This window comes from Anser brachyrhynchus, assembly GCF_964034855.1.
Source record: "Anser brachyrhynchus genome assembly, chromosome: 11".
Lineage (NCBI taxonomy): Eukaryota > Metazoa > Chordata > Aves > Anseriformes > Anatidae > Anser > Anser brachyrhynchus.
Window position 1 is genome coordinate 5,744,759 of NC_137706.1, and position 26,275 is coordinate 5,771,033.

Here is a 26,275-nt window from a genome sequence, read left to right on the forward strand (position 1 = left end):
GACAAAAGACTGCTTCTGTGATTTGCTTGTGAAAAGTCATATGCTTTTGCTACTTATTTAGTTTTTGACGTTTTAATGCGCAATTTCACAGTTACTTGTGGAATCAGCTTATAAGGCTTGCCTTACGCCAGCTGAACATACACATGGATGGCGGGAATAGTTTATCTTTCTGTAACTTGATCAGCTGTTTTATTTCACTGAATTGTCTATAAAAATACAGAAATTGATATCTAAGTGTTCAAAGTGATATAAAATATTAGACTCTTCATTTTTTACTGGTCTTCTATATAGTAAAAAGGAGACTGTGATGAAGATTGGAAGTAAATAACAATTTACATAGGTTTCCTATTTATTTTCAGATATTTCTTCAGAGAAACAAGAGGACCAAAGACTGAAAAGATGTTTCATTTGCTCTACATTTAGGATAAAAGATCATTCTTGCTTTGGTGACTAATAAAAACAAAGAAAAATCAATTATTTGTTCTTACTGGGCAGTAGATGAAATAATTGTTGCAAATTTTGTTATCACTAATTCCCATGTAATAAATGTCAAAGCAGTTGCTGAAAATGTCTGTTATATAGTAATAAGCAGTTACATATCCTCTGTATTTTAGAAGCAGGCAGGTGTATGTCTAATCTTCTCTTGTGTTGCTATTTTCTAGTGTGTTTTCAGCACTGAATTGAGTGTTCAAACTGAAAACCCAAATTTATATTTCATGTTCTATATCAATTTACTTGAAAATTCTATTTCCATATCCTTCTGTTCTTCCAAAAATATTTCCATTATCAAAGTTGAATGAATCCGTGTTTTCATGATCATATCTCCCTTTTTTTTGCCGTAAGAGATTTTGTCCATTTGCCTGGTTTTATTTCTTCAGTATATTTAAATCAAATTTGCATACAGAATTATACACGCATACTTCTGAGAGTAGAAATGCATATTGAGGTTGAAACGTAAAAACAGGAAAAATAAAGGTTGAAATGTACAAGTGTAAAAGCAGGTTATTTAAAAAACAAAATTGGCCAAGACATATGTCAGTGTTTTGTGGATTCTTTAGTTACCAAAATCATTATGGTTTTCTGTTAGTTTTTTAGTGTTTGATCTTCCTCACAAGTGAAACAACCTGTTCCCTAACAGTGAAGTTGCATATATATATATTCCTTGCAATTGATCTGTCTTTATTATCCAGAAGGAATCTCTTTTATAGGGCGTTCTGTCAGTCCTTCTTCGGTCTGTAGTTTGAGATACTTGTGCCTTAGCCAGCCAAATATTTGGATTCTTATTGGGATATCTTTCCAACAACAATTTCATTTCAAATCTTATTTTTACCTTTTAAACTTCTAAATTAGGTGAATACGGGGAAAAACTACCTGCTAATTTTCAAGCATAGTGCTTAAAGGTGTCAGGATTTTTTTTTAAACTTCTTTTTGCATTGCTTATATGTGTTCAAAATTAATTTTGGTACCAGGTACCTACTTTCATACATAATTAACATTTGAAACATGACTTACTGACTTATGACTATTTGATTCCTGTTGGACTGTGGAAAGTTGTTTTCATATATCTGTGATTTTTCTACGTGACTTCAGAAAGCTGAAATGGAGCACTGTCAATTCTCATGCTTGAGGAAGGAAAATGTGATGCTAAACTCTGTGCTGGAGAGGAAAGGGGTCCATTATCTGAATGAAGGGACCTCCTGATATGCTAAGAGGCAGAATAAAAAATATAAAAATAAAAATGGTTATTTAAAACAACAGTAACAACAAAACTCCTGAACTAGGAATCGTGATCAGATCTGACTGGAATTTTAGAATTTCTTTTTTTTTCTCAAGCAGAGACTTGGTTTTGGCAGCTGGAATAATAATAAATAGATGATCTGTGTAGTGAAGAGACAATTTTTAGCATAAATGGATCAGGACTGTAGGATTAAAAACAAGTAAACATAAATGCACACACTTGGGAGAGTTGCAGAGCCTATAGGCATCCGTCACCTTGTATGCCATTGTTGCCATTGATAGCGTGTGTAATGTTGAGATGAGATGGAGAATATCACTCTGCTTATCCCTTGATCACTCTCCGCAATATAATTTTGGCATGTATATTTTTTGGGTTTGTTAGTCAGCATGTTTGTTAGGAGCCCTGCTATTAGACAAACGCTCCTCTTTGAGACTGAAGTATTAGTTTAAAGGTTAACAAAACATTGTGTAAAAACCCTACATCTTAAGTTACAGAGTTTTGAGAAGTTCTGACACACTGGGATAGGGTTGAATACTGACTATTGCATGCTTATAAGTATCAGTTTCTTATGTCTGTTTCTTTATTCCTGTGGGCTTAGATAAGAGGAGATGTAGTCTTTGTGTTTGTATATTCACTTACTAGAAATCCCTTTTATTTAAGTTTTCTTTGGCAGTCTTGAGAACTGCTAACAAGATTCTGCAAGAACAACACAAAGTGGATCAGTGTCTTCAGACACGTTTTCCTGTGGACGTCATGTACCTTTTGTCCTAGATGTCTAAGTACTCATACAAATGTTAAATGAAGTACTGCAATTAGTGCTTAGAGGGGATTATTTGACAATGTTGTAACCTACACCTAGTGAAAACTAAAAATTGTGCTCTGAAAGCAACTTTTTCATGTTTGACTCCCTCCCTCCACCCGTCACTGGAAAACCATTGTAACTTTTAGAGCTATAAAGTGAACCCTATGAAGACATTGTAATGATTGATGACTATTGAAGTTAAATACTAAGAAATCTCTAAGAAAAACCTGTTCTCCAGTTCATGTATGCAACAATTGTATGCTTTCCTAGAAGTACTAATTTTTTCAAGTTAAAATTTGTGCAGCTCTTGCCACTTCTAATAGCTCTTCAGCATCATTTCTTTGAATTAGTGGCACATTGTTTTTGTCTATCAGTAGTTTTTTTGTTTGTTTGTTTTCCACTTGGAAGATTCAAGGGATCAGATTTTAATAGGGCATTTCTCAGAAAGTAGGTTTCAAAGGTATTTGTAAAAGATGCTAGATGTGTGTAATTTTAGATATGCACATGCCCCTACATGTGCCATAGTAACACGGTTACCTGATCAACCACACTTGCACAATCCAACTTTAACATTGCTATTGGTAATCAGTCTGTGGATATTGGTAACATAGTGTTTTATTTCCTGTGCATTAACACAATAGATAAATGGTGTTTTCCCTAAAACTTTAAAAATATTAATAGTACTATTGAGCTTAATTTTATTCTTAAGTTAAAGTGCTAAATCTTGTGTATGCAATTTTGGGCTGTACCATGGCCTTGCTGTTTCCGTGCAGGGATCATAAACTGGGAGATTCTTCTAGACAGGGAATAACAAAACATAGTTTGTCAAATTGTGATCAGATTTTCTCGAAAGGTGACTGTGTTACATCTGAGGCATTTCAGGGTTTTGTTTTGCTTTTAGACGAACCCTTTTTCCCAGTCTTGCATTGCTCCTGTCTTCCTGTCTGTTAGCAAGTATAAAAATCACACTTAAATGCAACCGTAAGTTGCCAAAAAGAAGAGGTTTTGCATGTGTGTGCACATGTGTATGAAGTGGGGAAGACAGATTGACTGACATTTCCACCTCCCTCTCCTTCCTGGGAGATGAGTTCTTTGTGTGTCCCTAGTTCATGAACAGCTTTTCTAGGCTGCAAATCAGTGCTTCTTGGAGAACAGAGAAAGGGACTCTGGTAAATGCAGTCATCAAAGTTTGCAAGTAGTGTGTGTATAAAGTGGTTACATTAATGTCCCATATTGCTTTTTGCATGTAGATTAACATGAATATTTAGATCTTTAACTGTGTTGTCTCACCCCTTACTGTTTTTTTGTGTTTTTTTTTTTCCCCCTCCTAAGCCTGGAAATTTCTCCTTCTCTACTAGATGGAAGCAACTGAGAGAATAATCTGGTCCCAGTGCCATTTTCTTTCAATATTACAGAAGAGGAAGAATGACAGCAATGGAAAATGACCCAGTAAAATTGTGGGCTGGGAGAGAAAGAAACAAAAATTTAGATGAAAACAGAGGAAGTGAATCAAAGATGCCTTTATAAAGGGGAGGAGAAAAGGTGTCAAAGTGAAGCATCTATTTAGAATGCTCATTCCGTGTCCCCTTTCACTGCTTACCACTTCATACAGCTCTTTCTTGCATGGGTCTGTCTGTCTGGGTTTGTCATACCTCTTCTACAGGGGCTGTTCGTGGGCCCAGCTGCCACCAGCTGTCATCCCTGTCAGAATCTGGGCTCTGAGCATCCATCTGCTAATTAGCTACCCCTGGTGGTAAAATTTTAAAAGACCCCAAACAGCTTTGCCTGGAGAGCCTGCTGGGGCATAACACTTGACTGTTCTAAACAAGCACATCTTAATTACCCTTAAGCAGGCCCTTCTGCTCCCACTGTGTCATGCTGCCATGGCAGCAGTTAATGCTAGCACAGTGCCCTGCGATCGGGGACTGTCACAGCTCCAGAATCATTGCTGCTGCTTAAACGAAGGGTACGGTATGGGTGTTACATTTGCCTCTCTTCAGTCCATCAGTAATTCCCCTGTTCTCACAAGCTCTCTAAATATATCTGCTAATGATTCTTCCATCTCCTTTGCTCCTTCTTTTAGAAATACAGGCTGCATCCCATCTGGTCCTGAAGTTTTGGCAGCCTCTGCACATTTTAATTCCTTGAACTCTTTCTTGGCGTGAATCTTATTTCCTTCAGTATTTCTTCTTCCTCCTTGGGAAATTAATCTCTGCTTCTGACATCTGCCTCACTTCCTTTGTAAGCACGGAAGGAGCTATATTATTATTATTATTACTACTATTATTATTATTAGGATGTTTCATCTGTCTTTCAGTAAAGTTCTCAGTTCATTCACTAGAAGTTTGCAGCCTCCTTTAATGTTTGCTTTTTGTTTATAAATTAGAAATGTCACAATATTTACCTTTGCTTCTTAAGTAACTTTCCTTTCAGTAATTTTTCCACATTTTAGATATATTACTTCCTTTTCTGTTCTTAATTTTACTGCGTGTCGCTTCTTACCATGCAGTCATAAGGAAAGCATTAACTACTCTTAAACCCTAAGAGTCCACTATAACTGAGTCTTTTAGGCATGACTATGATTAAATGTATTTCAAAAGACGAATAAAAAGTGCTTGTTTTAGCTGTATCAACACAAAGTTTGGGTTATTTCATAGACTAGATACAGGTGTGGAAATGTTAAAAGGCTAAAAAATGAGTACTGGAAAGCTGATTAAGGGAAAAAGCAGTAGTCTTTTGGTTTATTTTGATCCCTTTTCAGGTGATATGTTTGGCCATCAGCCTAGCATGTTCATTAATAGTGTTGTCGTATTTGTTCTTGTAGAGCAGTAGAATTGAAAAAATGTATCTGTTACATCTTTATGTTTCCATTTGAGTTGAAGATGAATTGGGAGAATGTGTTAGCTGGCATTTTTAATGAAAATTGAGCCCATCGGAGTAGTTCAGTAGCTTTATTCTGTTTGCGGAGACCTGTTGTTTAGAGTACTACAGCACAGTGACCACAGCATATACGTGTTTTTTGAGTATACTTCTACATGCAGAGGTAAATGCATCAGGAAGTTACTGCTTGCCCCCATCTCCCTCCCTCCTCCCCCCCAACTTGTTTTGCCATATGGTTTTCAAAAAAAAGCTTTAATATCTACTACTACAATTAAATATATATATAAAGATATTCTATGTGCTTGTTTTGCATTTATTCTGTAATTTGTATAGTTGTATCAGTGTTTTTATGTATCTAGTGCTTTGCTTTTTAATAAATGAGTGACAGCTATCAGGAATTGATAGGAAAATGTTCATGCTTTCCCATGTAGTACTGGAAAAGCTGGATATACAGGAAAGGTGTAAGAGCCTCTCCTCCCCCTTCTGATCAATTTCCACTTAGACATGGACAGAATGGAGGAGCAGAAACTTTCTCATGTGGAGAGGTGGAGAAATAACTATCTGTAAATGTGTGTATTTCTATGTATACATATGCAGATACTCCCATAGAGATACACAAGCATGTCTACAGCGCATGATACTGTCGGGACGGTGAGGGAGGGAAGAGGAGGACTGAATTTTTGTTAATAGGGCCCAGTGAGCAACTGCAGGGCACCGCTGCCAGTAGCAAACAGTTGTCCTGTAATCACTGCTAGAGCAGCTTCTCTCCTTTAGGGCCTGGAGAGCTGAGTATGTTGCTTAGAGCTTACCTTGGCAAGGTGAGAAAAACCCGTGTTGAGCAGGGCCTGCCTAGGGTCTGGAGAATAGAAGCAGTCCTTGCCAGAGGGAAGTGAGAAATGGTCCTGTACCTGCTGCGAGCCAGGCAGGAAAGGAAGCCTGGGAGTGAGAGTGATAGCCAGCGATGTGGTACTGCTCTGCAGCTATTCTGTGTGCAAACAGTCCTGCTGAACGGCCCTTCCGTCCTGGGCAGCAGCGATGAATTGAACTGTTCTCCACAACTGGTGAATGGAAATAGGTTGGTCATGTCACGCCCCATGTGCATTCACCAAGGCTGTTCACAATAGCGCTTCAGGCTTTTTTCTGCTCTGGCCAGGGAGAGGGTAGGCAATAGTTTGAATGAAATTTTTGGGCCCGTTTAAATTGACTGCTTGAGTAAGAATCACTGCAGCATTTTCTTCCATCAGTTTATGCAATAGTAATGTAAAAAATTTAATTTCTGATACTAACCTAGGAACGGAAAACTAATTTGATGTTTGTTTCATCCATGCATATAAAGGCAAAACTAGTGACTGCATGTTGTTCATCCTCTAATTTGGATAAAAGGAATAAAGCAATGTTTCTATGGTATCACTGGAGCTGTTTAGCTGGGCAGCATGGAAAGTATTGGTGAAACTGCGTGGAGCTACAACAAGGTTTCTTGTTTTCCATTTGAGGCACAGCAGTTAGGATTAATTACTTGTAGAGATTGGTAATCAAAATCATTTTAGAGTTATTCTTTCGTTCTTGGGGCATTTAAATAAAGACTGATTTTTAAGGACTGTTTATCAGGATAGTTTTAGTACTGGAAAGCAGTAAGAGAACAAGAAAATAGAAAGCAAGAAGTGGAAAAAAAACACACAACAAAACACATGAAAATATTCATGTGTTGAAATATATACATGAAAAAAGTACCTGTCTTTTTTCAGAATCATGTAGCATTTTAATATTAAAGTAGTGTTGGAAGCAAATACCTATTTGCATTTTAATTGAGAAGTTTTTATCTGTTGTACTAGTGTATGTTCTTTTTGGCATATGCTTAAACTAATAGTCAGATCTTGTAATGTTGAATTGTCACATGTACATGACAGATGACCAATATACTTCTGCAGATTTTGATTAAATATTTTATTAATTAATGAGAGATTTTCAGGCATAAATAGACATTTCTCAGGGAAATACCTGACATAATTTTGAACAGATACTCCCAAAACTATATTCTTCCTTTCTTCCTTTCCTCCTTTCCTAGTCCCTCTTTTATTCTAACTCCCCTATTCTCTCCCTGAAATTTTCATTAATTCCTTCTTTGGAAGTCGTCTTATTGGGAAGAGAATGAAGTCGTGCACTTAAAATATGAAGCAGTCGAGCAACATCTATAGATAAAGTCTCAAACAAATGCAGAATTCTTACTGAAGGCAATAGGTGCATTTTCCAATTAGAATCAGTTTGGATTGCTACTTGACAGGTTTTAGGGTGTGTTTAGTCTTTAGGATGGAATTAGATGTCTAGATCCTGGAGGCGTTATGCTCCTGTGCTAAGTCAGAAGTTGGTGGGTTGTCCCAAATGCCATCTTTTTGATTGCAGGTTCCTCCTTGGGTGCTCTAGTTGACTTCTGAGTCTCCTTAAAACACAGACGGCAGTAAAAAAAATGGATTCTGGGATTTGGGACAGATTTTGCCCCCTTCCTTATATGCTGTAAAAGTTGTTGGGGCTTTTGGGGCAGAGCTACAACCAAAACTGATAATATGGCTTCAGTGCAGCATTAGCAAGGATGGCCTTACTGCACCAATGTTAGTATGAAGCTGACAAACCCAGTGAGTATATCAGTGGGCAGTGGTTTCTGTGGTGTTCAGTGTAGTGCCTTTGGGTTCTTGTTCTAAATTTGGGTGGAAAATGGTAGTGTTCTGCCACAGAACGCCCCCCACCCCATCCCACTCCCCCACCAAAAAAAAAAAAACAAAACACGTAGCACAAAGGACTCAGAAAAATAGTTGGAAGAGAATAAGGCAATATGAATATTAAATCTGTTTTGATATCCTCACTTTTTCAAAGACATCAGTTTGCAAGACTTTCGAGTTGGTTGAACCTTAGTCCATGTCACTGTGAACAGTAGTTTCCTTCCAGAATAAACCACAGGTTTTGCCTCCAAAGTTGCGTCTTTTATAAAGGCAGAGAATTGTTGCACTGATGTAGTGCGGTCATCTACTGAATCCTTCTTACTATATAGACAAATGCATGGGAAAACATCTGCACTTACAGAGGGCACCAAGACTGCGAGGCTTGTTTTGTGCCTGAATAATCGTAGAGTGAACCTTGCAGTCTAGCTTCTTGTCTTGAAAATAGGCTTCTCAGCTACAAACTAGTGTCTTCAGTTATTTGTCTGTATGAGTTCTTATGGCAGTACATTGCATTGTAATAGTGAAGATGCTTAAGAGATATTTATTATCATTAAAAGCCTTTAAAACTGAAAGTTTGGTTTAAGATTAAAATGTTGCTTTGTACATTAGAAAAAAACTCAAGTGCTTATCTATCAAGTTTTGGACTGAGTCTTTTATGATAATGAAGAAAGGACAACAACATGTCCTTGAAATTCTATTTAACGTTGCTTTCTGTATATGTACTTCAGGTTTTTTCTTGCTCAGGTGTCTTAGCTTCTTAAAATGAAAGAAATATAATTCAGAAGAAAAGTGAATATGTAAAATGCTTTGACAGTACTCAACGCCCCCAGTCCTGATACAAATTTAATCACATTTATTGCTGTGGAAACATAGTTTGTTTCTTTTATAGAACGTTTGTTTTATTATACATGGATTTAATATATACTTGCCAATTTTAACAAATTAGATTTTTTTTGATCATTTGAGATTTGTTTCAAATAGATCCCTGTGAAAACTTTGTAATCTGCATGGAGCGCTTACATCACAAAGGATTGGGTTTAAGTCATGAGAGGTTCCTGAAGGTTTTGCCACAGAATAGCACAATTCCCTAGAAGGAACAGATACGAGGTATAAATGCAAACTGCTAAATCGTCTCAATTTCTTTTCTCTAATGCCTCAGAAAACATTCATTCTTTTTATCACTCGTGTGGATATGAGGTGCTCCTATGCATATCAAGCTTTTTAACTTACTGCTAATCTGGAATACCTATCTGTAGAGCTCAGATTTGTGCTGTGATTTTGTTTGTTGATTAAGAAGGGGAACGAGCCAAGCTATTTAAGGTTACTCTGATAAATAATTTGCTGATTGTTATCTGGCGTCCAGAGTCTTCCCTTCAAATACTCCAAGGCTTTTAAGATGCATAATTTTTTTTTCAAAGTCTGAAGTCCTTCTATAAATGCCTGTTCTTTTAGCCCTTGAACTTAATTTTCAGTTTATGTAACTTTGTTTGTTTGTTTGATGAAATCCTGTGAGGCTTCTTTGAAAAATTACATGGCAGTACCGAAGTGCTATCCATAAATATTGCATAGCTAGTATTTGCTCACGAATTAGGTGTCTGATAAAAATCAAGACTTGGCTTTTTGTCTTAAGCTGTCATTCCAAGCCAAAACAAAAAGGCCAGCTGTGGAAAAAACAGTAAGTAAAGTAGAAAGTTGGAATATATGTGTTAGGGAATGGAAGACTAAAATTTTCTTAATGTGCATTATATAATTTCCATTTATATTAATTTACTGGATTAGGAATATTCTTGCTGGCAAATGTAAGCAGGTAAGAAAAAGCAGAAGATGAATCTTGAGTGATTACACCTAATTGAATTGAGTTATTTGTGGAAGGTTGAGAGGTACCTAGAACTATTCCGCTCTGGTCATGGGAAATACCTAGCATATCGGTGAGCATTTGTTCATGTCTTGTTGTCCTGAAAGATTCCTAAGTCCTTCGATTGACCAAAAGAGGAGTCAGGTATTTGAAGAAAATATATAATAGTCAAGTTTTACTACCATGTAATAGAACATAGACTGATACTAGAACAGAGGGATTTTAAGTACTGTGTTCTTGACAAAGAAAAACAGAGCAAATATGCTCTGAAGAAGTCGAAGTACTTGTTCGGGCATTTCGTGATTTAAGCCTCACTGAAGTTAATAGGGAGACTGTCATATCTACAGCTGGCTTTAACCAGTGTCTGTGGCAGAAGGATGTTAGCCCTCATTACTGGAAAATCCTGGTAATGGGATGATCATGGATTACTTATTTCAGGGCACAAGAACTTTGATCAAACAAATGTTTCATTGTTGGGGTTTAAGGTCTATTAAAAGGTTTTGCATACCAGTGCGTGCACAAAGTGCAGCAGTGAGGACTTGGAGACATAGGGAACATTTCTTCCTTTTTGTCTCCCGAATGTCAGGCTGATACAAAAATACCTAACACTTAAGAAGAAAGTTGAAAGAAGTCTCAGCTCCTCAGTTGGCTCACTCAACAAAATGTCTTGGAGTCTGGTACTTACCCAGAGGTTTGTATGAAGGAAGGAGGACCTTTAGTATGCAGCCTCACCTTTATTTCCTTACCTACACCTTTCTGTTCATCTTTAAAATCGTCCTGCATCCTTCCCAATAATCCCCAGTTCTGTTTTCTTATGCCACCCAGTCTTGTTTACTACCTTCACTTGCTGCTGTCTTAAAACATGGTTCCACCTCTCATTCATCCCTTAATCTCCTTTTGTCTTATGGCAGGAGCTTATGTATAATATATTTTTTTAAGAATGGTTTGAGAACTTTCTGACATTTCTCTTTTTCTCAGCCTTACTTTTTTCCCCATGTTGGAATGCATCTTTGTCAAAGGCGCTTTGTGGCAACATTCCTTTTTTTCCCTGTACACTCCTACCCTATTACGCTGTTACTCTTGTGTCTTCATCCCCTCTTTTTCAAGCACTGTGTTTCTTGTTTTAGGAGATGTCTTTGGGGCAGCAGTGCCTACTGGTCCTCATACTTTTTTTGAGCTCTGCTTGGTAAATTCCTCTGCTAGGAAGCTAAGAAAAAAGAATGCACTTATTATACGAGCGTTTTCGTGTAATGTTCTTTGTCAGGCAATTTCATCAATTCTGGAAGATCATAATGTTGAGGGATTTGAATGGATATAATTTATTTAAGTACTTTGAATGGAAAGAGCTTTATCTGCACAAAAATTTGTACTGAAGGAAATGAGTGAATTAAAGCAGATTTATACAATTATCATTTTCTTAGTTTTGGAAGCTGTTGTTGTAGGAAGTTCTTGAAGGTTTGCATTGTGTGTAAGTGCTGATTAAAATTTTAACCTGCTGCCTATCATAGTGAACTCAAGCAATATCTACTGAGAGGGCTTACTTATGATGAGGCTTAAAATTTCCCAGGTAAAACAATTTTCCTTGACCTCTTCGTTTTTTTGTAGATTGGTCTGTAATTCTGAAGCCTATAGAGAGATCTGAGGTTGTTGTGAAATTTGTTCTGTATGTTTTGCTTTCTGATGTATAGTGATATTGGGGATATTCTTATTGCAAAGTAATATGTATTTTGCTATTTCATCCCAGATCTGTCTAGTCTTTCCCTTACAAAAATTTATCTAAGTGGTAGGCAGTTAAGGAATAGCATCTCTAGCTAGCTGTTAGCCTCTGAGCTTAACAGGAGTAGGTTTCTGTCATTCCCCTGAAATACCATGTGGCACAGGTAGTGTGTTCTGGAAATGAAAATGTTCTTGTATAGATTGCTTCAAAATTGTGAAGGATACTTCAAAGAAAGCGGGTTTAAGAATAAAACAATTCTAACTCAAAACACACAACAATGGTACAGAAGGATGATCAAAAATGAAAACATTAATAAGCAATAGCTATTAATATTTTGGGGAAGACATGCAAAATATCTGTGTGTCTGACCTTTCCAACCTGCCTCTTTCTAATTATGCTGCTGTCAGGAGGGGCTGCTTGCATAGCTTTCTGATGCCTGTCCTTGTCAGCAAGACAGCGTGAGCTTTTATTTCTTCAGGGTATTCTGCTACAGATGTTATGGAAGGTTAATTTACACGGTGCAGCATTTCTCTGGGACTTGCATTTGTTCTGGAGGTGAATTGTTGCAGCAACATGACGCTTGCAGAAGTAATGTACTGTATATATGGAGGAACCCATTAATGCAGTTGCTATGGAAGCAGAAATTCACTCATGTAGATTTTCTGTAAAATTACTAGAGTACTAACACATTGTTTTTAATCTATTAATTTCAGATTACAGATCTAGCTGGCTCTTCCATTTAAATATATATTGTTTTCTTATGTACAAAACTAATTTAGAAAAAATTCTTATTTTCTAACCTAACCATGTTCTGACATTGTCATGGAAATTTTTTGATAAAATAGTATCCTATTAGGTAATATATGATATTTTTTCTTCCTCAGTGAATATGTTGAAAGGAGAATTAAACTCAGATATGTCTGAAATAGTTTTAAGTTTTAATTCTGTCTGATATGGTCGAAATTCTGTTCAAGAAGCAGTTATGTTTGAAGTGGTTTTGATCACAGTGGATATAAACACTGCTTTTTCTGGCTGACTGTAGAGCTGCAGGAGTCAGTTTTGAAGGATTTCAGATTTACAGCTATTTTGAGTGGCATTAAAATAGGTCAGTGCTGTTCACTTTCTTCTGCTTTCAAAATATTATTTTAGGTTAGATTTCATGTGTATGGATATTTTTATTCAGAGAAGCACTGGTGTATAGATGTAATTACATAACGTATATGTTATAGTTTATTTTATATTTATATGATCTTACGTATTTGTATCTTTACTGGAAACCCCTAAATTTAGGAGAATTTGTAGCAAGATAGAAATCTTAAAGGGAATTTGAAGGAACCAGTTTTACCACGTACATGTCAGTGGGGAGGGCAAAGGGACGTGTTTGTCACTTGTTGAACAGACTGGCACAATCAAGTACCTTAGGCTCAAGGTTTTTAGCAAACACAAAATCTGTCCGTTTCAGGAATCTTTGGTGCATAGGTCTTGAAAGCAAAAAGTAACGCTTTTAGTATGAATTCGCATAAAGCGGCATTACTGACGTTGCTTGATGTGTGTTCATCCACCCCCATGGCCAGTGGATGTCCAGGCAGCGTGGATAAGGTTCCTGCTTGCAAAGTATCCTGTCATGGTGCTGCTGTAAAATCCTTTTACTTTTTGCTTTGTTAGAAGTTTTTCAGCAGTTGCTACAGTCAGCACCTTGGCAAGGAATGGATGCGTGGAAGCAAATACTCAAAACCCGCACGTTAACTCCTGTTGCTGCTCACTGAGGTGGGGAAGGCACGGGGACAAGAGAGGAGTAGACTTGTGGGGATACGAAAAGGTTTTGACAAAGGCCAAAAACTTTTCTAGGTAACAAAAATAAATTACTAAAGATATACACGCAAGTGTTTTTTGCACTCCTGGAAATGATAGGGAGGCGAAATAACCAGCAGAGCAACTGTCAGAATTATCCATTTGAACTAAGTTATCATTTTCAAATACAACTGGAAGTTATCCAGTGCTTCATTCTCAATACGCAGCTCAAGTACGTGAGGTGGAAGATTCTGGGTTGTAGCTTTGGTTTTATGCATTAGATGGAAAATGTCTTGGTTCCCAAGCTTCCTACAATTACACTATATTCCTTCTAGCACACTTCAGAAAGGTGTGGATGTTAAAAATGTTATTTAGAATCAGAACAGCAAATAATAGGTTTGACAAATTTCTATTTAATTAATGTTTGTGAGCTGATAGTACCAGAGCTTTATTACTAATTCAGGCCCACTGTTGAACTTCTCTTAAAAAAAAAAAAATATATATATATATATATATATATAAAAACAAACTGTAAGTTGGTACTGCTGTAATTACAGCATCACAGAAGTAACAAACACATAGTGTTATATGAAGAATATTAGCACGTTTTTGGATTCCAGGGTTCTTCAAGAGTTTGGGAAGCAAATACCAAATCCCTATGTTTATTATTGTCATTTACTACACAGTGACACAAGAGGAAGCTAAGCTACATGTTTTGGTCCTTAAGCAGATTTTGTTCTTCATGATGCAAATAGTGCTGGAAATGCACAGTGTCCCTTTCTGCCATGCACTGTACTCTTGTCAACAGCTTTCAGGTGATTATTGTGAAGATGAAGGTACTGGCTCTTGGTCAAACCTGAATGCCACTCTAGCAATAAGTAAAACTGAGTAGAAGAGAGGCATACTTTTTTTTTTTTGTAAAGACAGTAGCAGTTGTTATAACCTCAATATATATTATATATAGCATAATTTTTATAGCATAAAATGTAGCATATATTTATAAATATAGCACATATTAGCATATATAGCATATATTTATAAATATAGCATATAGCTTATATAGCATAATTTTTGATCTAATAGTATATGTTACTTGCCACAAAAAATAAAACTATAGAAAAATATAGAAATGATACTGGCAGGCAACTAGTAATAAATTAATTAAACTAAAAGTCTATATGGATGAAAAGAAGTCAATAGAACCTTAACATGGTCGATTAAAATAGTGTATTCTGAATTTAATTTTCAAGTCTTCGACTGAAGTATTTAGCTTTGAAATTACAAACAGTTGCATGTCATTTAATGTTTATAACATGGTTTCAGCTTTCTCTTAAAAAGTCAAATGGCCTCATTAGACCCAGTCAAATGAATTTTATCTGGAGGAAAGTAATTTGATTTAGTAATGACTGGAATTGAATGGTTATATATATTTCAGGATAAAGCAATATAATTTATGGTTCTTCACATAAAAGCATTAAATCTTTACCATGATGCTGTGCTGCAGAGCAGGCCATATTTCTGCCTGTTATACGGACTGTTGCTTTAGAGCTATAGAGAATGTTTTTGCTCAAACCTTTATTTTAATTTGGGCAAAGGACACGGAATGCTCAATTAAACAGATCTGAAATGCCAACACTTTTTCATTATCAGTCTCTTCTTGGCACATGTTGAGAAATAATTTTGAAAGTGATATAATTGAATCATGAAACAAAAGAATCTATTATGAAGGAAATAATGGGAAGCTAAATTTTGCTTCTCCCTGTGCACTTGCAAACCATTAGACAACAGCGTTAGTGTGATTGCCATTTCTGTGCAGTAAGTTTTCAACATGGTTTCATTTTAGAATGATGTCGCTTATGTATTTAATTACATAAATTGTAATTAAATCAAGCTTGAGTTTTATCTGCTGACATTCTTGTGTTGTATACCTCATAGCTGAATAAATTGTAAGGCCAGAAGGGATCAGTAAAATCATATGATATGACATTTTAAAATAACAGCCCAAAGAACCTCGATCATGAACAGCAAGACTACTTTCAAAGTCATGTCACGTAGTTGAAAATATTTCCAGAAATGCCATCTGTTGTTGCCTTTGTGATGGACATTCCACCATGCTGATATAGCATATAGTATTCTATATAGCATATAGTATTCTGATAGTTAAGGAGACTTATTAAAAATCAAGACTTCAATCTGAATTTGCCTAATTCTGGCTTCCCACCATCATTAACTGACAATGCTTCTTTCTACTTAGTTTGAGATGCACTTTGGTTTTGCTCATGGCAGGACCAATAAGCTTTTACTGACAAGTTTTCTTGGAAAATAAACTCTAATAGTTACCTTTTATAACGACAACTAGAGAAGGCAGGATTAAAGGTTTTTTATATACTTCTCAGAATCTGAAGGTATCTTTATGGGGAGTCCCTGCTAGTTTGCTTGCCTCAGTGATTTTCCAAGGGGCAGCGTGCCGCTCCCTTCCCCTGCCACATCCCTAGTATGGGTCCTTCTGTGCTCTGTGCCCTGGCTTTTGCTGCTTGCTCCTTGAGCTGTGCTCCACACCAAGACTCTCCTGCCCACGTCTTGCAGCCTCAGGAATCCTCCCTGCCCTGAGTAAGCCGAGTTGCTCCTTTGGAGGAATGTCATTTGTCCCTCCTTCCAGGCTCCACGTAGGTGCAGCTTCTTAATGCACATAGGTGCTTCTTTGTTTCCATTGCACGGTGGGGAACAGAAGAGACATTGTCCATCGCAGTCTTTTTCAGTCTTTGGATTCTGTGAACCAAGAGATGTTTTTAAATACAATTTTTATCTTAAAGATCTAATTATAATAATATAATAACAAAATTCAACTATTAGTACTTGATTTAATGTGAAGTAATCCCGTACTAAAACTCCATGTTGGTAGGTTTTTGAGGTTTTGCAAAGCCTTCAAAGGAACCATTGGCTGAGAGTACATAGACTATTATCTGTTACTCAGTGTAACACACCTTAAAAATACATGATATGTATTGTTAGGGGAATGATTATTTAGGGAAATAGGCAAGAACAAATGTTAGTCTGAAATAAGGTAAGGTATGAATTTGCAGTGCTTCTGCTACCTAAAGATTTCCCATGAGCATGCTATATTAGACTTAAGTTATTTTTCCTTTAATGAAATATGATGAGCTGCTTGTCTGCATTGCAAAGAGAATGCATGCGTGGCCATTGTGGGAAGCCAGAAATCTTCCTACTAAGTTCAGCACCTGGCTGATCCAACAGGTAGCTTGTATCTATACTCCCCTCAGATAATTTTGCATTAACTTAGTAATGGCGGTTACTGATATCGTGGCTTTGTAATGCTTGGTGCTCATCGGTTTTCATTTTAACTTCTGGTTGTGTCTCGTGTCTCTATCAGGATGGAAACTGTAAATTCTGTAGAATAAACAAAATTTAACGTGACTTCATGTAGCCCATATGTGTCAAAGCTTTGTGAGCAAAATACCCTGCCGCAAGTTGTTAATCTCCATACCCAGTATTTTACAGAGACAAGCACTTTTGCCTCTGGCTATTCTAGGTGCTTCACAAATCATATATGTGTGTATTAAAAATATATATTTTTTAAACTACATTAATTATAAACATATTTACTGGGGTTGAAAAAGTCTATTGTGTCTAATGTAAAAATACAGTGTTCCAAAAACTTCTTACTTTCTACAAAAAAAATTCAAAATATGTACAAAAATGTTCGTTCAAGAAAGACGAATTGTCAGAAAAATTCAGGACAGGAATTAACAGGACAAAGTTCATAGGCACAGTATTCCAAGTATGGAGGATAGGCAGGTTTGCAAAATTCCTTTTTTTTTTTCCTTAAGTTAGACTACACAGTAGTGTTGAGTAATGTTTCATCAACAAATTCACATTTTCTAGGCATGTCATGACTATCAAGCCACTGAAAACCATGATCGGAAGAAGCGGTTGAAATGCCAGCAATTAAAACAAAATCCTGTTCTGCTTCTCCAAAATGAAAGTGAGAATGAAATAAAAGCTCGTTTTGCAAATAAGGTTTTATCTGATACAACATATATGTTTGGAGGACTTCAATTATATTGCAGAGACAGGCTTCTTCTCTGTATTATTAAGTCATTCTTCAAACCATATGTAATGTATGCTGTTCCTTTTTACTGTGCTCCTGTGATTAACAAAAATATTTATCCATATATAGTAGTTCTTTTGCTTTACACGTTTACCTGTTTTTTTTGCGTATAGTCGCCATAAAGGTATGTGTAGCCCCAAAAAAGAAGTGAAGGTGGAATTATCAGGTTCTGAAAATGGAGGAATGCTACCTAACTGGTATATTTGCTTTTGGCTAAAGCTCCTAGTGAGTCAACTTTCACAGAGTTACAACTGATGTGAGGCTGTGTCATATTTTGACAGTTCAAAGTGAAAGTGCAAACTACTCCAGCAAAAATGGCTCATTCTGGAATGGCTTATTCACCCCCAAAACTTTCTTCATCTGCTCTAAGGAAAATGTTGCATATGTGCTTCAGTCTACAAAACAAATGGATATTTGCCCATAAAAAAGCAGTGCAGTAAGATTCAACAGATGGTTAAAAGAAACCTGAAGCTCACCAAGGTCAAGTTCACCAGGATGGACCTGCAGAAAACTGAAGGAGCTCTTGACGTATGTATTCTGGTACATAAGTTCTTGCTTCACACATTTTGTAAACAGTTAATATGATGAGCTTCATGACAGTATTATGAAGTTACAGAGTCTGAAAGTTCTCACTTCACATCTATGGAAAAGGTGTTCAGTTGAAGTATCTTGCCTGAGGCCAAACAGCTCAATGGCAGAGGCAGAGTTAAGAGAGAGGGTTACTACCCTGTGAAATCTGGTGTCACTTCCTTCCAATGTTATTTCGTACAGGACTGCTGCTTTATCGAAAATATATGTAGCAGATATCCTGTGCATGACTTACTGCTATTGGGGGAAATGTGCTGCCGAGTATGACTTAAACGGTGAATTATGATAAACGTTGGATGATGGAGAGAAGTTTTAAAGTCTTCTGCTCATGATCACCTTTACCTGTGTTTTTGTTCATTTAGTTCATTATTGTTGTACTTTGATTAAGGGATGTAAAATAACATAGTATGAAAATAGATATCACTTAAATATCTTGCATATGATATAGTAAGGCAGTCAGAATGTGGACTTTATGATAGATGAGAAACCTTCTGTTTGGTTGCAGTTGCCCTGAGCTCAGAGGGATGCGTGAGGAAATGGCTTAAAGCAGGCAGACATGTAAAAACATTCTACGTTGACTCTTGTAAGTCAGGAAGAGGTTGTGAGTAGTTTCCTCCAACTACCAAGTTCAGTACTTGCCTTTCAGTAATACACATAAAATGCTAGGTGTTATTAGGAAAGAAATTCAGAACAAGCCATAATATCTTGTTATATATGTCACAGCTTAAATCCATATATTGAGTGCCGAGTGCAGTTCCAATTATCTCATTGAAAAAGCATAAGAAAAAGGTGACAGGAATAGTGATAGGTATGATGACTCTTTGTCTTGAATAAGACAGATCCAATTTTACAGACGACATTACTGGCCTTGAAAAGGTCAATAGGGAATAATTGTTCGTAACTTTTCTTGGCACAAAGTGGCACCAATGAAATGGCACATTTAGAACAAAGGAAGTATATTTTAAGACAGCACATAATAAAGTCGTAGAACCTATTGTAAGGAAGGTTTTTTAACCATTTTTGTGTCTAAGCATCATGCCTACAGTTTTAAAGCATCACTTCGTGCATTGGTTATCAGGAAAACATTACTCTTTACCTGCGTGGGAATTAGCCCATTTCTCAGAAGAATACAGACACCAGTGTAGATGGAGGTTGCATGCAACTCCAGGCTGTCAGGCAATGTATTGTTTTTAAAATGTTCTTTCTGTCATATTCATACATGCATTTCATAGAGTAAGTAAATAGAAGTATGCCCATCTTACGCATCCATGGTTTTTGGTATTACGTTATGAAGTTCACTTCCATTGATGAAATGCATGAATCATTTCTGAAATAGTCAAGACACCAGGAATATAAATGTTTGCATTTTTATCTATAAAATGTTAATGCAGTGCAAATTTCTAAGTTGCACTTTAGATCTTTTTGTGGGGCATTTGTCCATTTTACCAAATTGTCTAACTAACAGTATTAGTGCTGGAAATTCTTCTGTATATTATTACTTGGATAACAGAATCAGCACCATGTATTTCAAGACAGCGGCTGATTTTTCATTATTCACATTTTTTTCATTCAACTTTTGGAATGCTTCACTAGTTAATAAAGCCTCTGGAGATTTGTTCTGAATCAGAATTGTATCATCTTTTATAAAGTTGTATCATGATTAAATAAACTTGCAGCATGTAAGACTTCTTCAAATGTCATATATATGCTTTTCAATCACATCGACTGACATACATTCTTGCTAATTATGCGAAGAATAAGAATTTAAAGCAACATGCTACTTGTAACATGTTTAGAATATTGTTGAAAGAGATTGGCCTGAGTATTAAATACTGTTCTAAAGCATAATATAATCTTCAGCGCTTGTTTTTTTGCATTATGATTGACAACCAATTTGAAGCCAATTTAAGCTGTGCGTTAGTGTCACAATTGTGTTAGTTTGGGGAAAATATAACTGTCTTTCAGACTAATTTTTCATGTTTTGTTGTTGTTCAAACTAACAAATGTAAATAGGTGTCAAAAACTCTGTCAGTACTCCTGTTTCCAGTGAGGCAGTCTGGGAGGAAGTTGAACCTACTGATCCTAGTTGTGAATGTAAAATAGAAGGTAGAATGCAAGTAGTGATAGGATAAATGTTCTAATGGCATGTGCAGTTTGTAAAAAAGTTATGTAAATAAATACATTTCCACTGTTAAATTAACGTGCATTCTTAGACTTGTGTTCTATTAAGAACGTTGACAGCATTACAGAAAATTCTGCTGCTGCGATGTGACTGGAAAGGGATGTTGGCAAAAGTTGTTTCCTAATTTTTAGTATAATCCAGTGAATAAGTTTTCAAAATTACACTTTATATTATTTTTCATAAGTTATCAAAAATAGCATTTAGAAACATGAAAAAGGAATGAGTGATCAGAATAGGAAAAATAAGTGATAACCATGCTATATTTTTGAACATTTTCGGTATGCCTGGGCTCTCTTAGTCTTCATGATTTCCATGTTACTTATTTATTTGCAGTTGGTGATGCCTTTACAGTTTTTACTAACAATAGGACTTCAAATAACTTGCTTTATAGTGGAAAGCTAATATGACCTGTTAATGTTAGGGATTAAAAATGTTTTATTCTTTCAATATGGAAGTTGTTGTGGTCTTAACACATTATAGGCTATCCCTTGAGAAGGCACAGTGGGAACTGAATTTTCGTTCTCTGCAGACATGTACAGTGGAGTATTTAATTAAATGTGCATGTTAGAACTGCAGTGCTTAAAAGCTCATTCTTGATACACTGGGCATATTTGTATTTTAAGCAGTTTTCAGAAACATATAATATTTCTGGAATAATTAAGTGGGATAATTCTATGCCAAATTTTAAATTGCTTTCTTTAGCTAATGCCTATCTTAGAGTATCCCTTACAGTGTTTAGTGAAACACTTTTCATCAGGTTGGTAATGCAGAAACAATTAAGGCTTATCAGAGTACCTGTGGTAATTAAACGTTTTTCTTCTTCTGATTGGGCTCATCTTATCTAGTAATCCTAGTTGTTTACTGAGAAGGTAGTGTTAAAAGCGAGTTTACAGAGAAATGCATATATTTATTATAGTTTAATTGATACGTTCTCCAGGTTCACACATAAGTTTGGCAAGTTTAAAGAAAAAAGGGGGGGGAGGGCAGACTGACATGGTCTTTCATATCCAGGCTGCTGAAGAAGGGTGGAAGGGGACAGTGCTGTCTGTATTCAGCGTTCAAGGTGACATTTTTTATAGGCTTTAATTTGTGAAGACAGATTTGTATTTTCAGGATCTGAAAAAGTACTAAAATGCATTTTCTCTTCTTCCCACTCATTAGGTGTACTCTGTTATTAGTGTATTTATGTGGTGTTAATAGAGGCAACGTCTTAAAGGAGTTTTGGTTTGATTTAATATTGGTTTTGTTGCAGGTGTGTTAGAACTGTCTTGTTTTTTTTTCTTTTTGATTTATTGAAACATTATAAAGATAAATCAAATGCATTTTGTGTAGTCTTGTTATATATTTCTTAGATAAGAAGGAAAGTTTAATGAATCTGGAAAGAGTTCTGTTACAAAATTCTCTCTCTGGTTTTTGTTTATTCACCAAGTTGCTACATGGGTAATACTGAAGCTCACGTGAATGTTGTTACAGCAATTCCCTTATCAGTGAAGTCCAAAATTAAATAGTAGCCTGTTAGGATAGCATGATTAGGTCTATTCTGTAGCATTTTAGTCACTTCTCCCATAGTTCTTCTGAATAATGTTTGATAAGGTATTTAATCCGATTATTTTCCATTAAACGTTGAACTGTATTTTTTTCATTTTTGCAGTAGTGGAGGATAATAGGTAAAAAAAATATATATATATATATACACACACATCAGCAGAAACTGAGTAAATTTAGTCTAATAAAGTTCAAATTAATCCCAGCTATTTCACATTTTGGTTTAACTTTGGAAAATTTAAATGTGGAAACTAGACACATGAATTTTAATTTAATGAAAAATGCATATCTAACTTCATCTCAAGTGTTTCGTAACATAGTGTTGACTTTCCGTCATAATTCATGACAACTGTTCCTTCAAGGGGTTGCAGGTATTTTTGTCTTTACTGCTGTACTTGTGCTAATATCAGAAAAGAATGATTCGTGATAAAAACATTGAGCACACTGTACTTTTTGATGCCTGTTAAGGTGGTAATCAATATTTTCATGCCTCCTTTTCTCTCTCGTGGCTTCCAGTGTGGCTGTGAACTTCACCTCAAAAGCTGTGATAATAGCATGTCAGGATGTCAGAGTTTTCTCTTCTAACTGTATGGCCAGCCCAGCTCTGGTAATGCCTTGTCTGGGATATTGAGAAGCAAGGCATGAAACTGCAAAACAGGGAAGACTGGTGTGAGAGAGGGTTCCGGTGTTCGGTATGTGACTATGTCATCAGTGACTGTCGTGGTCTATTGCAACTTCTGTACACGATGGGAGACTTGCAGTGAAGAGCAGAAAGGAGAAGAGCTTGTTGCATGGTTTTGGCTGAGTTCTGGATCCTCCTCTCATCTTCGCATGTGACAAGAGGATGAGGTCACGTTGGAAATGCCAGTAGAGTTTTCATTGTTAATGAATGCTGATACGGCAAAAATACTCCAGGAAAACCTGATGCAGGTTATGAACCTTGTTCTATCAGCTGTGATGCTTGGAAGAATACACAGCTGGCAACAAAAATTGGTAACACGACTTGTGTCCTTCAAATAATAGTGTAGAGATTAGAGTCTTTTGGGGGGGAATTATACACAATCCTGATGACTTTATCTGGAATTTATATGTGTAGCAAAAGGACTGGATTTCATCAGCCTTAGCCTCACACCATGTGTTTTTCATTTTCCTGTGATCCTACCCGAGTCAATCAATATAAAATTACAGGATGTTCACCTTTTGTTACTTTGCTGGTTGATGAAATGCAAAAGCTTTATCTGAACTGCACTTCTCAGAGCAAAGGTATCTGAAGTTTTCTTTTTGTACTTTCTCTTTTTTTTTTTTTTTTAATTATAGAAATGTCTATTTGCACACCTGGCCACTGTTTCCTGAAAGGCAATCAGGACTTCTTCAAAGATGTCAATTTTCAGGAACTTGTGTATAGTTTATAAGAGGAATATGATGTAATCAATAATGTTGATTTTTTTTTTCCAGGAGAATTTGTAGTATGAGGCTAGCATCTGAAATACTGGCAACATAAAAAATAATATAAAAAAGATATATATATCCTGTTGTTATTAAAAGTTTCATGAACTGTTCAAAGCAATTTGCAGTTAAGGGCCTAGACCAAGTACCCTGTGTATTTAAATAAATAAGCTGAATATTCAGAAAACAGATTTTAGGGGAATACTTCTAGGAGACACAAATATGTATTTATTTCAAAAGCACATGAATAGCAGTTAAAAGCTTATCACAAGGATCTAGAAGTTTGCCATTAATAGTTTGTTGTTATTATCTCTTTTCTTCTATTTTACTAACAAATAACAGAGAAGATTAGTAGCACAGGTGAAACTAAGCCTATATATTATTTTATTTTGCCAAAATGTTCTTGGTGCCTAATAGCTTTGCAATACCAGCTGATCAGTATTATCAGAAACTAAAGCCTTTGAGTTAAGTCCAGATTTACAGTACTCTAAATCATAGCTGTTTGCTTTCAATCTGAAAGATGATTAAATATTAGAAATGCTTATATTAAAGGAACTTACTAAGTTATTTTGCTATTCATGTATGTGTCATAGCAGGGCACATAGTAATAACAAGTACTTATTCATTATTAAGGGCTATTTTCTGTGACCTAGATTAGCTTTACCTATTGCTCAGATATAAATGATCAAGTATCTAATTGAAGGTTCTAGTCTAGTTTCATATTTACTTCCTGTGGTTACCATTGTGTGACCAAGTATAAGAAGAAAAAAAGTCAGAATGGAAATCAAAAATCAAGATACTTTTAAAGGATAGTCTAGATAAAATGGTACTTTATCCTAGAGAGATGCTGTAAAGCAGTACAAATTAACCTGAACAGAAAAATCAATATGAATGCATATAGTACAGAAAACAGAATCCATGGAGTTGTACATCAGCAGACAAAGGAGAGAAGTCAGTTTTAAACTAGTTTTTAAATTACTATGTTGAGAATACCACCTTTTACTAAACTTGAGATGTACAAAGCACTGTATTAATGATACATTCTTTTTGTTTAATTTTGAAAAATGAGCACTGGTAGTACTTTTGTATTTGGGTTAAAGAGAAAGAACATAGTTCTTGCAGTGAACATCATTTAGAAAGCTGGATTTCTCTTAGGATAACAGCCCCTAAAACAGGAGAACTGAGATGAGTGAAGAATCGTGTTTGGTGTGTTTGTAAGCTAAATATTTTTAAAACTGTCACCCTATCATGGATATTATTTTCTTGCCTGTAGTAGCAAAAGTGAATAAAACTAATGGGTTACAATGATTAAAAATACAAAAATTATAAAATAAGATGATATATCAAATTTTGAGTCTTCAAGGTATTCGCTACTGCAAATTTTATGCTACTAATGTGGGATGACTGTTTCTCTGTGTATGTCACAGTGTATACACAGAGACGGATGTTATCTAGTTGCCTGTTATTATATGGTAGCAATATGTATTGTATTCTAGAAGCTTTGTGTTTGACAGTGATTTGACACAGATTCTTCTTCATATGCACAGTATAAGAGTACTCGATTGTAAAAATAAAATACTTGAAGTAAATCTTGTTTTCATTCAAAATATGCAATGAAGATATAACTTCATCAACCCTTAAGTGCATTAATTGTGAATTATCCTGTTAAGTAGGGCTTAGGTTGCTGAAGAGGGCAATGATTTGAGTTCTTGTTCTTCACTTGAAAAACACGGAAAAAAATCCAACCATTTTTGGGTCAAAGACTGCCAAAAGTATTAGTAGCATATGCATTTGTTGGAAACTAACATCTTGTGAGAACAGTGATCAGAAAGCTTGTACAACTATGGATTTGTGCACAGGGGAAAAAAAAATTCCTAACATTTATTTTTACTAATTTCAGATAACTGAATTAGGAGTCTAAGTGTTACATGGCAATGTGAGCACTGAATATTTAAGAAGGCCCCGTACTGAGTACATTTGTTCTTGTACCCTTCCTGCTTGTGCCTTTCAATTTCCCTGCATATTGAGTTCCCCACATACTGAGGTTTATGTCTGCTCATACTGGGCTAGTGTTTTTTGTGTTTAAAGCAATAAAATGATAGTTAAGCTGGTGCAATCAAGTTAATGATTGTTTTTACATATTTTGAAAAGAGGGGGAAGGAGTCATTAACACAATGGGTAGTTGATATGGTAGATGTTGTTTGAATTGCAGTTGTTTAAAAACAAGTACTTACATATTGAGAATCTTATTCACTTTTTTCCAGTTTTCACAAACTCATGATTTATGATATTCACAGATCCTTTTCCTCTTTAAGATATTCATTTTCTCATCAAAAAGGAATTAAATTGTTTTAAGACTACTTTTGATTATAAAAATAATTTTTGCAAATCATGCTAATTAATAAAAATAAATTTTCATGATATGTGACAAATGTAGGAGATAAATGGATTATTTTGAAGTGGCTGAAGGGAAATAAATGATAGTCAAATCTACTTTTGCTGCTTCTTATAGTATGAAAATCAGGATGTTTTAAGATTAAATAATATTCTACTTTCTTCTTCAGATTATATAAAATCCATGTAATCATCCATGTAATTGTATGCTAGGATGGAAGTTCTTGAACGTATAAATAATTATTTTTTTCTGCTTCCCTCCTGCAGTGAATAATCAATAGGCTTTTTTTTGTTGTTTTTGTTTTGTTTTATTTTCTTCCAGATAACCTTTTTCATGCTGCTGTCTGCAGTGTGCGTAATGCTGAACTTGGCTGGTTCCATTCTCTCGTGTCAGAATGCTCAGCTGGTAAAGTCCCTGGAAGGATGTCAGTTGGTGAGTAATAAAAAACAAGTCTCTACTAAAAAAGGGCAATAGATTTTTTCATTTGTTTGCA

The 26,275-nt window shown here is 35.7% G+C and overlaps 1 protein-coding gene across 16 annotated transcripts in view; it reads left to right on the forward strand.

The window, feature by feature from the left end:
- ENTREP2 (endosomal transmembrane epsin interactor 2) overlaps positions 1-26,275 on the forward strand; it is a 171,272-nt gene that overhangs the window by 73,966 nt on the left and 71,031 nt on the right. For 9 of the 16 annotated variants that reach the window (XR_013956089.1, XM_080608103.1, XM_080608095.1 and 6 more), the window contains exon 3: positions 26,104-26,214. The exons of 1 other annotated variant lie outside the window; for it this stretch is intronic. Coding sequence is in view for 13 of the 15 variants with exons in the window: in XM_080608103.1 (XP_080464229.1) it covers positions 26,104-26,214 (111 nt within the window). In the remaining 2 variants the exon portion in view is untranslated. 6 more of the 16 variants (XM_080608099.1, XM_080608098.1, XM_080608093.1 and 3 more) reach the window with 4 other exon arrangements.